Source organism: Falco rusticolus, chromosome 11 (genome assembly GCF_015220075.1).
Source record: "Falco rusticolus isolate bFalRus1 chromosome 11, bFalRus1.pri, whole genome shotgun sequence".
Classification (NCBI taxonomy): Eukaryota; Metazoa; Chordata; class Aves; order Falconiformes; family Falconidae; genus Falco; species Falco rusticolus.
Genome location: NC_051197.1, coordinates 28,307,623 through 28,320,473, shown reverse-complemented (window position 1 = coordinate 28,320,473; position 12,851 = coordinate 28,307,623). Strand labels below are relative to the sequence as shown.

The window sequence follows — 12,851 nt, the reverse complement described above, 5'->3', positions numbered from 1 at the left end:
CAGCTCCTTCCCCTTGCTCTCACCCATTTGCACCCTCCCTGGCTTGCCGCTTTTGCCTTCCTCACCCTCCTCACCCACTTCTTACACCCAGTGCTTTCAGCCACTGCTCTCTTCTTGGGAAGGGCACTGGAGAATTCAGCTCACAGTGCAGGGATGACCCAGCCCCTGGGCAAGGCAGGGGGCTGACCGCACACCCCAGCATGGGGAAGGGATGTGGTGTAGGCTTGCTGGCTGAGGACGTTGCTCTGAGCCCCCTGGGAGGCCACCCAGGCCACCGCGAGGATGGATTGAACGTCCCCAGGGTCTGGCTGATCCCTCCTCTGCCAGGGCAACCCCTCAGAGGGTGTCTGGGGGAGCTCAAGGGCATCAGCAGCCTGATGATGTGCTGGGTGGTTTGAGGGGCTTTAGGAGGACAAGGGAGCCCTTTCCTTCCTTCTTTCATCCAGACTTTCTGATGGCTGAAGGAGCATAGCTCAGCCTGTTCCTGCGTGGATAGGTGTCCTCACCACTGCTAACAGTATTGTAATCGGTGTTTACTCCCCTTGCTCCCACCCCACAAAGGTGGCACCCTTCCTGGGGTGGTCCCTGGGGCTGGCAGGGTGTCCACATGCCAGCACTGAGCCTGTGGGGAACCTGCCATGTCCCTTTTAGCCCTGGTTGCCTCCTGCCTCCACCCAGGCTCCTGAGTGAAGGACAGGTCCCTTTGGGCACGGGGCAGTTGAGTTCTCGAGGGAGAGCACTCCCACCAGCTGTGGCACCGAACCCCCTCCCATGGAGAAGGCCTTTGCCTCTCCGCATATGTTTGCAGCAAGCATCTATGTCACCTGCTGGCTCTTGTAGCCATAGCTGGGTAGATATCAAGTTGCTTCTGTTGTGGATGAGGACTCTTTATAATGTAAACCTGCAGGATTGTCCCTCTCCCCCATGTCCAATGGTGGCTCCTGCTGGAGAAGGTGATCTTACGGGCTTTGGGGGAAGGAACTGCAGCGATTTCTGATGGGTTTATACATTGTAAAGCATTTATAAGAACACCTGCCTCTCTCCCTGGCAGCCCACCACCACTATGGCCCCAGGAGCCACAGGATGATTGCCAGCTATACATGTCCCAACCTGCCACCCTCCCTCCCTTCCCTCCCTCCTGGTCTCGAGAGGAAAACTCTGGTGGTGATGTTTGAATCCGTCTCCTTTTCTTCTTCCTCCATGAGCTCCTTGATGTAGGGCTGGGGGAGGGGCGAGTGTCCTCCCTCTCCCTTTCCTTGCCTCCATGGCACTGGGTGGGCAAAGCAATGCCCATGGAGTGGCTGTGGAGATGACATGGCTGAGAGTGGCTGGAGACCAGGTCCAGCGCTTCCCAGTAGAAGTGGTGCTGGGACGTGCCATGCCGTTCAGGTTTTCTGCCCCTTTTGCCTCCCCATAGCAGTTTGGTTTTCCCATGGGGGTCCTGGATAGCTGTGGGCACAGCTGGAGGTCTCTGAGCTGGTCCAGCAGTGCCACCATCTACTGGCTATCGGTGCCACATCGAAATCACCAGTAAGCAAGCGGCCACCCATAAAGCCGTGTCTTCGTGTGCCATTGCAGCTTGTCCGCTGCCGCCTCAGAGCCTGTGCATCCCAAGCGAGAGGCTGTCTCGACTATCTGTAGCTCTCCACGTGGAAAGCTAATACATCAGTCCAAATGCAGCCTAAATAAAAAGCCCAACATAAAACCATAAATCTCCAAAGAATTCAAATTAAATTAGCGGAAATAACCAGAACCATAACTGAAGATGCTGCTCGCTTTTGCCTCCCGTGGCACCCGAGGAGGAGGCATCGTGCAGACGAGCGGTGCTCGCTTGCGGCTTTGTGGAGCTGCCGAGAGGCGGTGATGCCTGCGGGCTTGCAGCAGTGGGAAGGTCTGAGTGGTGGAAAAGTTGGTGGAAAGGTTGAGCATCCAGTGCATAGTGTTCGTCATCTTACCTGGTGAGCAAGGGCAGGTGTTTCTCCACCCAGAGGTACTCGGCAGAGGTGCTTTCTTTGCTGAGCAGCATCTCCTTGTGCCTGTGGGTACCAGTGTCTGGAAGGAAGAGGGACCCCTACATACTGCAAAATAACCTGGTGTGAGGCTGGTCAGGACAGAGGTCTGATATCCCACTGCAGAAGTGCTGCAGGATTAAACTATCACCTTTTCAAGACACCTTCCACCTGTTTCACTAACATGCAGCCAGGGCCTGGGGTGGTTTTTATGGTTTTAAGAAATATTTTACTTCATAGGCTCTGCCCCCAGTGCTGAGCACTCTGTGTGCATGTGGCAGGGACTCAGCTCAAGCAAGGATGGAGGTTTGGTTACAACTAGGGACCTTGTAGACCACCTTGGGTTGTCCAAGCGGGCACCCTGCTGGGGTGCAGGAGATCCCATGCTGTGGCTCAGGCTCTTAATCAGTGGATTTCTTGATGGAGGTGATTTAACAGAGTTAGCCTGTTTGGATGAGAACTAGTATGGCCTTGCAGGTAGGTTCCCTGAGAGGCACCTGCTTTTGGCTGGTTGGGGCCAAGCCTCGAGGTCCCTCCCCAGCTCCTGGCCGAGGAGGACCATGCACCTGCCTGTTCTTGTCCTGCTCTCCATGGGTTCCTCTTGCAGCTGAGGTTTCAGTACGTGCCCCCTCCCAAAACCTCAGGTGGGGAGGGCAGGGGCTCCTGGCTTGCTGGATGAGTCCCTCCCTGGAGATCAGTCCATCCTGGAGGACACAACATGATCTACTCACTGTGCCTTTCAGCCTAGGTGTGGGGTGGTGAAGGGCTGCTGCGGTGTCCCCACACCTGAGAGGTTGTGGTTGTCCCTGTGCAGCTCCCCTGATGCTTTTCTTACCTTTTTCCTCTCTTCTCTCTTTTTCTCTGCGTTGGTGCTGTTTGGTGGCTGCCGGGCTGGATCACCGACAGAAATGCTTTGGGGTAACTATACCGGTCGGGTTGCTGTGGGGTGCCACCCTGGGGAGCACGGGGGGATGGGTGCTGGCGGGTGTCAGTCTGTCTGACACCTGTGCTGACCCTTAGCTGCATTTGCAGAGACTGGAGTATGCTGCTCTGCCTGCACCCCTGGATTGCCCCAGGGATGCTTTGAAGGTGGTGTGCTCCAGGAAAGTGCAGGCGGGATTTTCTTTGCAAAGCAATGCAGTTCCTTGCCTTGGGAGGAGGGTGCTTTCATTGCAGATTTCAGCGTCTGTGCAGACAGTGTGCAGCACACCCGAGGGGAGCAGGGCACGGGGAAAGCAGCGTCCACCACAGAGCCAAAGGCTCTGTCCCTGCAGGGGCTTTGCCTGCGCTGAAGCGCTGCAGGGACTTCAGCCCTGATGTCCGCTGAGGGCATGGGATGTGGCTCATGCCACGCACAGGGGGCTGAGGAGAGCTCAGCCTGGGCCACAGACATGGCGAGACTTTCCTCCAGGCATTACCCAGCCCTATATTCCATATCTGTGTTGGATCCCAGGCAAATCCACAGGAGGTTTCCTGAGGTCTGAAGAGTCCCTCTTCAGCAGCTGTAAACCACTACAGCTGAGTTGTCCTTGGTGGCAGCTTGCACAGCTGAGCACCCTCAAATCCTCACCCCAGCCCTGAGCTGGATGCTCCAGCCAATTACCCAGGCCCTGATACGGAGCAAAACAAGAGACAAGAGATACAAAGTGAGTTGCAGGGCTGTTTGTGTAGTTACTTCCCATGCGTTTGTGGGGCTGTGGTCCTAGGGAGGACTATTAAGTAGTGGGTTTGTTTACATCTCTTAATCATTAAGCCCATTATTGTGCTCCTTGTTGCATTAACCCTCACAAAGGAGTGGTGTAATCTGGAGCATCTGTTGTTGGTAAGGAATTTCCTTGACTTTTTTGAAGTTACCTGGTGGATCCAAACTGTGCCACCTTCACCAGGACCTGTCTGCTCCATCCTGGGATTCAGCCCATAGGCTTTAGATAAAAGACAAGAAAACCCCCCTTGTATTGTGGTTGGGATCAATGTATTGTATTCAAGAAATGAAGGTTGTGAGGGGGCTTTACTAAATAATTCTTTCTGGTAAGCTGTGGCTCCCTTAGCTGACTTGGGATGGAGGCAAGTCAGCCCTGATCTGGAGTGGGAAGGGAGGGCTGAGGAGTTACATGAGAGATAGAGGACCAGGCTGACCATGTTGGGTAGCACTATGGAATAAGGCAGAAAGCTGCAAGAGACAGCATTTGTGTGAACAAACCAAGCACTGAGCAGGTGCTTTGCATTCCCTAGGTGAATGTAAAGACCATGAACCTCAAGACTAAACCAGGATGGAAAACCCTTTGTGAGACACCTACATGTAGACCCCATTGAGTGCATCTGCCTCATTTTATTAGTTTCTTTCAACTGGCAGGAGCAGTACTAAGCACTTGGCAATGGTGGGACTGCCTGCAAGCCCCATCTGCAAATGGCATATGCCTGCAGGAGGGAAACAAACTTCTTGGCCTGTCGAGGGGCTTGTCCTGGGGACATGGGGGTGGGCAACTGCCCTTGCTCAGGGAGAGCATTGCATCACCGGCCCCAGCCCTGGCACCGCGCTGCTTCCCACAGCAAGGGATTTGTTAAGGTTATTGCTCCCCAGCAGAGGGGAAAGGTGCTAATCCCAAGGAGAGGAAGGTGCTAATCCCGAGGAGGATTGCTTTATTTTTCATCTCCGCCAGCTGTCAGCGCATGTGTTGGAGGAGACTCATTTAGGTGGGCTGAGCACTCAGCAGCCACATGTTTGTGGCCTTCTTGTTTCCACCCTCACAACATGCTGGGGGGATTGCCAGCAGTTAAAACCCCCAGAGCACCCCAGGTGAAGCACCTGGAAGCCCTGGGTCTTCAAGGTTATTGTCTCTCCTTTTCATTTTTGGGTGTGTGCGCCTCCCTCTGACGTGGTAGGACCAACAAGGGCCGGGATATCAAGACCATCAAGTCTCTCCGTGTGCTACGGGTCCTGAGGCCCCTGAAAACCATCAAGCGACTGCCCAAGCTGAAGGTAACGATCCCCATCTCCTGCCTTACATCTGTCTTCTCCAGTTGAACTGGTGGGTGCGGGGACCACATGCATCGATTAGCTTGTGAGTGATGAACGAGTAGTTTCCCAAGCATTTGCTGTGTTTTGGGAGCCCGGTTTTCAAACACAGTGTCCTTCAGGCTGCTTCATACCTGGAGGTGCAGTAAGTTATTAAAAGCAAGCCTGGATCTCTGCAAGGTGTCAGTTCCTCCGCCACGGCAAGTGGGGCTGGAGTGGGCACGAGGCAGCAAAGCCCAGATGCTCTCCTGATAAAACAGGCTGTCCTGGCTTTGGGAGAGCTCAAATCTCTTTCCAAAGTTCATAATCTTTCCCACCAGAGCAGCTTGCTCAATTTGGGATTTTGTGTGCTGTGCTGTCACGGTGTTGCACTAGACAGGGATTTCCCACCTCAGCAGAGAGATTATTTATGCAGCATGGGTAGGATTATGGAATTCCCTACCCTTGCTGGCGTATAGAATCAGAAAGGAGTAAGAGACTGAGGAAGCCCTGTTTTTTAATTAGAAGAGGTTATTTGGCTGATGGATGAGATCCAGAGTGGCAACCCAGAGACAGGGGGTTTGACCCCAGCTTTTCTTCCTGGTCAGCTCATGTCAGTTCATTCCTGGACACCTCTGTATCCACCATGATGCAGGCAAGGATAAGGACATTCCTCTCTTTCTTAAAGTGCTGTGAGAGCTGCTGAGAGCACAGCCTGGGGAGGTGCTGCTATTGCAGGCAGAGGCATTTGCTCTGCCTTGTTATTCAGGGTGATGCAAAACAATGAAGCGTTTGCTAATTGGTCTTGAGTGCTGTTAATGGCATCACTGGGGTGGTCGCCTGTCGGTTGCAGAGAACATTGAGGGTATAAATATCCATCTCTGCTGCTGTCTCAGGGGCCGCTCGGTGTCTATGCATGTGCTGGGGATAGTCCGGGTATTAAATTCGTGCATAAAAAAGCTCTTTGCCTGGGAGAAGGCCCAGGTCCTTCCTCCTTTCCCCGCCAGAAGTGGAAAATGTCTTTCCACACGGTAGTCTGGTCCTGGTCCTGCCCTTTGCCAAGACTAGGGGTTCCCCGAGGTGAGCTATGCCCTCTCCTGCAGGCTGTCTTCGACTGTGTCGTGACTTCCCTCAAAAATGTCTTCAACATCCTCATCGTCTACAAGCTCTTCATGTTCATCTTTGCTGTCATCGCCGTCCAGCTCTTCAAGGGGAAGTTTTTCTACTGCACTGACAGCTCTAAGGACACGGAGAAGGACTGCATGTAGGTGCCCTGTTCAGTAGGTCTGATGCTGCTGACACCTCTGGCAAAGGCAGGGTGCTGGGTAAAGTCTTCTGTGATTCATAGTCAAGTCCTTGGTCACGACTCGCTCTTGGCCATAGTCTCTTGGGGTGGATGGCATGGGCTGAGCCCCATCCACACTGCTGTGTCAGCGCTGTGCATCTTTGCATGGGATGCAGAATGCAGAGCCCTGTATTTTGCTCCTGTTCTCTTCCCTCCTTCTCTCTTCCCTTTTGCTTTTCCCTTCTCTACTTCGCCACGGTTGTTATTCAGCCTCTCCCCATTTCTCCCTCCAGCCCCATAGGAGGAGAGGTGCCCCTCCCCCGCCCCCCCCCCCCCCCCCCCCCCCCCCCCCCCCCCCCCGCTGCCCCAAGGCTTTAAAGCCCCCCTCTCGTAGCCGGGCAGCGTAAAAAGCAAGGTCACTGCTCTGTCCCAACCTTGCAGAGGGAACTACGTGGACCATGAGAAGAACAAGATGGAGGTGAAGTGCCGGGAATGGAAACGCCATGAGTTTCACTACGACAATATCATCTGGGCTTTGCTCACCCTGTTCACAGTCTCCACCGGCGAGGGTTGGCCCCAGTGAGTATTCTGTTCTGTCTGCCCCCTTGAATGGGGCTGATGACATCCCCATTGGGGTGGCTGGGTTCATAACTGGCTACACCCAGGCAGGACTGAGAAAGGATCTGCTGGGCAGGGAGCGGGAGAGAAAAGACAAGAAATTATGTCAGGACAAAAGAGCTTTTAGTCCCCATATGAGGCTGGGGCCGTGGCTAGGGTTAGCTTCTTCCTTAGGGAGCGAATGATGAATAATCCCTTCACCTGTGTGGCCCTGAGCTATATTTTAGGTCAATTTTAGAGATGACCATAGGGCTAGACCTCTCTCCATGCTCATGTGAGCTTGGGCAATTTTTTTCTCTATGTGTAGAGCACAGGAAAATCCATTTTCCACCAGGGGCACAGGAAAAGCACCATAAAACAAGTTGTAGCTACTTAGAAGGGTTGTCCTTGTAAAGCGGATTATGGCAGAGCTTTATCCTCATTGTTACAAGCGTGGACAGACAAAGCTGACTGTACCAAGTGGGTCCCGTGAGAGGTGCTGCATGGTGGCAGTCCTGATGGGCATATCTCTGGTTGCTTTTCTTCACCTGTCTGCCCACAGGGTGCTGCAGCATTCGGTGGACGTAACTGAGGAGGACCGCGGCCCTAGCCGCAGCAACCGCATGGAGATGTCCATTTTTTATGTCGTCTATTTTGTGGTCTTTCCTTTCTTCTTTGTCAACATTTTTGTGGCTCTCATCATCATTACGTTCCAAGAGCAAGGAGACAAAATGATGGAGGAGTGCAGTCTGGAGAAGAACGAGGTACAGTCTGGGGAGGGGGAAAGAGAATGTTTCCATGGGTTTTCTGTGAGTTTGCGAGCTTGGAACTCCTTAGGTGTTGAAAAGGTATAAGAAAGCCATGAGCCACCTGCCTGCCCAGTGCATGAAGGAAAGAAGTGTGGCAACCACTGCTCCCCACGTTACCATCGGCCGGGGTCTGATGCATGTTGTTTTGTTCCAGAGGGCCTGTATCGATTTTGCCATCAGTGCCAAGCCCCTCACGCGGTACATGCCCCAGAACCGGCACACCTTCCAGTACCGGGTCTGGCACTTTGTGGTCTCCCCATCCTTCGAGTACACCATCATGGCCATGATAGCGTTGAACACCGTGGTGCTGATGATGAAGGTGAGCCGGTCAGAGTGAGCCTGTCCTGTTTGGGCCAGTGGGGAGAAGGAGGATCGCTCAGGATGAGACCAGAGAGTATTTTGGTTGTTTCTAGGAGATGCTTTGAGGCAGTCTGAGCATGTATTCCCTTGGCACACTCACTTGAAATACCCTGTGCCCCAAACTAGAGGCAAGGTCTTCTGTAAATGAGGTGACCTAAATGGTCTGGACCTCTTAACTACTGCAGAAAGATCTGGGTTTACTCTGCGCTTCCTTCTTACAAGGAGCGGCAGCTGTCCTGGGAGAGGGTGGAGAGAGGGAGCAGGAGATGATCTTGAGACACCCAGGGCAAGGAACATGGACCACTGCAGGTCTTCCCTGGGACAGTCATCAGCCAAAAGGCTGGCAGGCCCCCTTCTGGCTAGCAATGTTTCTCTTTTTCCATCAGTACTACTCTGCTCCATACACCTACGAGCTGGCCCTGAAGTACCTGAACATCGCGTTCACCATGGTGTTCTCCTTGGAGTGCGTCCTCAAGATCATCGCTTTCGGCTTCCTGGTGAGTGGCTGCTCCTGTTATTGACGAGGGTGTTAATTTGGACTTTGGCAGCACACAGATCACAGAGGGAAGGTGTTAATAATGTGAGGCTGTTGCTATTTATTTTGGGTTCCAGCCTGAGAGCTGCTTTTAGGTTGGAATTACTTCTTCAGTTCTCATTAAACTTCCCGCTTCTGGATGCTGGTGGGGGAAGCCACACCAGTGCTTTTCTTTTTGCCTTGTTCCTGTGGTACTTTGGTGCCTGGACCATGTATGTACTGTGCAGCAGCTCTGCTAAGGCCAACTGCTGCTGCAGTCCCTTGTCCCTTGGAGCCACGAGATGCTGGTGCATTGCTGTCCTTGGGTTGCACCAGTTGGACCATACCCAACCAGCAGTGAGCTCCTTGCCTAATTCACAGCAAGTCCCCAGCTGCTCATTTAAGATTTGAAGTCACAGACTGCCTTTTCTTCAGCTGCTCTTTGCTGCTTATGAGCAGCTGTTGGATTTGCTCTTTTATAGTTTCTTTCCTGTTTCTAACCCATACTGGGAGACGAGGTCCACCAGCAGGAGGGTTTCTAGCCATCCTCCCTGCTCCCAGCAGTAGTCAAGTCTGGTCTTGCACCAGCTGCTGTGCAGTCAGCAGGGGCTAAGGTGGGTCTGGGTGCCCATGAAGAGGAAGGCAAAGCAGCCTCGTGGCTGTGAGGGTCGGCGTGATTTGCTGTTGAAGCCTGACCAGGGCTGTCTGTGGCTGCTTTTCCTGTTCCTGTTCACCAGGGTGGCCTGTGGGATGTGTGAGTCATCTCCCAGGAGAAGCTGCTTGCTGCAGACATGCTCCGGTCTGCCACCATCTCAGACGCAGGACGATGCTCCTGACCGTGGCTGCATACAAATGGGTGGCAAGGTCTCTGCTGCCGCTGCCGTTGTCCATGAGCAGCCTTGGCCTGTGGCCCAGCGCCCTTCAGACCTGCCATCCCTGAGCTCAAATCGATGCTGCCTCTCTCCTTCTTTTGGCAGAACTACTTCCGGGACACCTGGAACATCTTTGACTTCATCACCGTCATTGGCAGCATTACGGAGATCATCCTGACGGACACCAAGGTGAAGCAGGGGCTGGGAGCATCAGGGTGTACCGCTGTAGGGTCGGGGGCTCCCACCTCTCTCTGACCCTCTCATCTCCTCCCAGCTGGTGAACACCAGCAGCTTCAACATGAGCTTCCTGAAGCTCTTCCGGGCTGCTCGACTCATCAAATTGCTGCGCCAGGGTTACACCATCCGTATCCTGCTCTGGACCTTCGTGCAGTCCTTCAAGGTAAGTCCCACGTGCCCTGCTCTGCTCCCAGGCCACAGTGCTGGGGTGCTGCTCCCAAACGCAGGCTGTTCCCGAGGGTTTGCTGACTTGTTGGCTTGTAGGAGAGATGGATCGGCACAGCTCACCTGCTCGTCGTGCTTTCCGTACTCCCCTGGAGCTGGACTTGTGCTAAATGAAATGACTCATCTGCTTCTCTTGCAGGCCCTCCCCTATGTCTGCCTCTTGATCGCCATGCTCTTCTTCATCTACGCGATCATTGGGATGCAGGTGAGCACAGGCATCTCGGTGTGCAATCTCTCCGGTGCGGACAGGCTGGACCAGCATGTCCCCAGCATTATGCACAGCAGCCAGCCTTGTGCCTGCCTGTCACTGCTTCACTCGGTCACGGTGTCAGGGAAGGTCCCGAGGGTGGAACAGCTTGTTTGGGAGCTGCAGTGCCACATGCCCTGGGGGCAGCTGCCACGGGCTTGTTCAGGCAAGCTCCGCAGCTGCCTTCCCAACTTGAACTCTTGGAGATGTGTGGCCCTGGGGACGCAGCTGGGCATCCTGTGCTGCGACTGCTTTCAAATCGCCACCCCTTCATTTAGAAATTGCATCCTATCTTCAACTCCTTAGCAGCCCCCAGAGGTTGAATTCATGCCTGAGGGACCTGGTGAGGAGCCTTTTAGTTTTCCCATCCGGTTGGCTGGATCATGGTGGTGATCCCTGCCGCCTGCCATCCACCTTGTCCCTCTGCGGAGGGTTTATGTCGGAGCCGTGCCACTGATGGTCTGCTTGGGCTCTCATGCTTAGGGTCCTGTGGTGACCTACCAGATGGTGGGAGGTCTGCAGAGCATGGGAAGATGTCAGCTTTCCAGGCTCCAGCTGGTAAATTAGAAACATGTGAGCTAAAACCCTCAACTCCACACGTGCCGCAGGGCTGGCTCGGTTCTGCGATGACTAAATCCCACGCTGAAGATCTGACAAAGCATCTTTGACGACGAATGCTCAGGATCTGGAGCTGCCTGATGAGCAAGCTGCTGCAGTACCCAGTGCTGTTGCCTGATGTGCACCCCCAGGACAGGCAGATTTTGGGGAGGCAGCAGGCAGCACAGTGGCCCCCTGCTTGGGGCAGTTGCTGGTGTTTAGTCTTTTACACCCCCTCTCTCCCACCCCGAGTCCCGTGGCTGGTTTTGGCCACTCTGTCCTACACATCCCAGCACCGGCTCCAGGTGTTCTCCGTGCTAAACAACCGCCATCTGACTCAGCCTCCCTCCCTGCCGTGTGGTAGTATTTGATTTATTTTATTTTTTTTTTTAACACCATTGTGAACAAATCCCCAAGCAGTAAAGTCTGTGGGCGTTATTTGAGCAAAATAGCTGGAGGCAGAAAATATTCTACAATTACACATTCCAAAAAACCTGTACAGGGAAAAAATACTCTGCAGTTAGTGTATTTTTAGGTTCATGGAAAGTGGAATAAATATTTAACAGTAATAACAGCACATTTTTCCTATTTGAGGCACTTTACGAACATTCGTTATGTCTTGCCATGGCCTTGGCTGTGGGTCATTATTAGGATATTGTCCACATTTGGGGCCCTGGGGCAGTAGTCCCAGGTGTCTGGCTGTCTGTGGTGGGTGAGTGGTCGGTCTGTCCCTCCCTCACTGAGCCCTTCCCCACCTGTTTGTGGTGCTGTGCCTGGCCCCAGCATTACTGACTGTTTCCCCACCAAGGGAAAAGCTCCTGGGAGTTTCCAGGACTGTGACCCAGCACCCACCCAGGGTGGTGTGACTCATCCCTGTGCCTCCAGTGCACTCAGGACCACCGGGTGCCATGCCATCCCCAGGTGCTGTCCATAGCACAGCAGAGGGATGAATGTGGAGCGGTTGGACTCGGTTGATCCCAGGTCCTCTGTGCTTCTGTTTCCATGGCAGCTCGACCTCTCGCAGCCTTTGCTGCCCACCGCAAACCCCTGTTGAGGAGAAGAGAGTCTCTGTCCCCAATGGCTGCTTGGTGCCAGCTCCTTGGGTGTGCTGGCTGTGCACCAACATGCATTTGCTGGGGTGCTTTTCTGTGAGGGATGGTGCAGGGAGGGTGGATGCCAACTGCTTTGTGGGCTGGCTGCACCCAGGGTGATAGACCTTGGGCAGGATGGGTCCCTGCAGCACAGGGATGCGTGCCTGAGTGAAGGTGAACGTGCAGCTTCTTCACTGGCCAACAAGCTCTTGCCTGAAGAACTGAGCCCTTTTTCTTTCTCCTGTAGGTTTTTGGCAATATCAGACTAGATGAGGAAAGCCACATTAACCGGCACAACAACTTCCGCAGCTTTTTGGGCTCCCTCATGCTTCTCTTCAGGTAAGCAACCATAGAAAACTCCTTTGGTGGTATTTTTAGGTGCAGGTGTACCAGGAGCCAGGCTGGGCAGGTTCTTGCCGTGCGCCGTTTGGTGGAGGTCATTTTGGTGCTAAAGACCAGCTGGACAAGCACATGACTGCAGGAGCTCAGGAACCTCACACACACACACACACACCCCCCCCCCGCTGTGTCCCCAAAAGGATGTCTGTCTCCCAGTATTTTGGACCAACTGGTGGCCGCAGGGAGTTGGCCCTGTGTGCCAGGAGCTACACCCCAGCATGGCTGCACTCATGTGGGTCTCGCTTCTCTGCACACTGGAGATGTGTTTAATTTGGGCAGGGGGTTGCACAGCTTCTTGTGAGGTTTTCCCTGGGGGTGTCCTGCCCCAGCTCCACCCTGTGCCACCACCAGCTGCTGAGCAAGGCTGTGTTGGGCGCAGGAGTGCCACAGGAGAGGCATGGCAGGAGATCATGCTGTCCTGCCTGGAGGGCAAAGGCTGTGAGCCCGACACGACGGCGACGTCTGGGCAGAACGAGAATGAGCGCTGTGGCACTGACCTGGCCTACGTTTACTTCGTCTCCTTCATCTTCTTCTGCTCTTTCCTGGTGAGTTTCTTCTCCCTGAGAGCCCTGGGGGTCCCTTTCATCAGGCCCCCAACCTGCACTCCAGCCATA

At 54.0% G+C, this 12,851-nt stretch overlaps 1 protein-coding gene across 7 annotated transcripts in view; it reads left to right on the top strand.

Annotated features, from left to right (window-relative positions):
• CACNA1E (calcium voltage-gated channel subunit alpha1 E) overlaps positions 1-12,851 on the top strand; it is a 147,824-nt gene that overhangs the window by 117,770 nt on the left and 17,203 nt on the right. For 5 of the 7 annotated variants that reach the window (XR_005106638.1, XM_037403478.1, XM_037403479.1 and 2 more), the window contains 12 exons: positions 2,916-2,927; positions 4,893-4,989; positions 6,108-6,268; positions 6,731-6,868; positions 7,449-7,650; positions 7,850-8,014; positions 8,442-8,552; positions 9,547-9,630; positions 9,716-9,841; positions 10,043-10,108; positions 12,086-12,177; positions 12,617-12,782. Coding sequence is in view for 6 of the 7 variants with exons in the window: in XM_037403478.1 (XP_037259375.1) it covers positions 2,916-2,927; positions 4,893-4,989; positions 6,108-6,268; positions 6,731-6,868; positions 7,449-7,650; positions 7,850-8,014; positions 8,442-8,552; positions 9,547-9,630; positions 9,716-9,841; positions 10,043-10,108; positions 12,086-12,177; positions 12,617-12,782 (1,420 nt within the window). In the remaining variant the exon portion in view is untranslated. The remainder of the gene's footprint in view (positions 1-2,915; positions 2,928-4,892; positions 4,990-6,107; positions 6,269-6,730; positions 6,869-7,448; positions 7,651-7,849; positions 8,015-8,441; positions 8,553-9,546; positions 9,631-9,715; positions 9,842-10,042; positions 10,109-12,085; positions 12,178-12,616; positions 12,783-12,851) is intronic. The other 2 variants (XM_037403481.1, XM_037403480.1) reach the window with 1 other exon arrangement.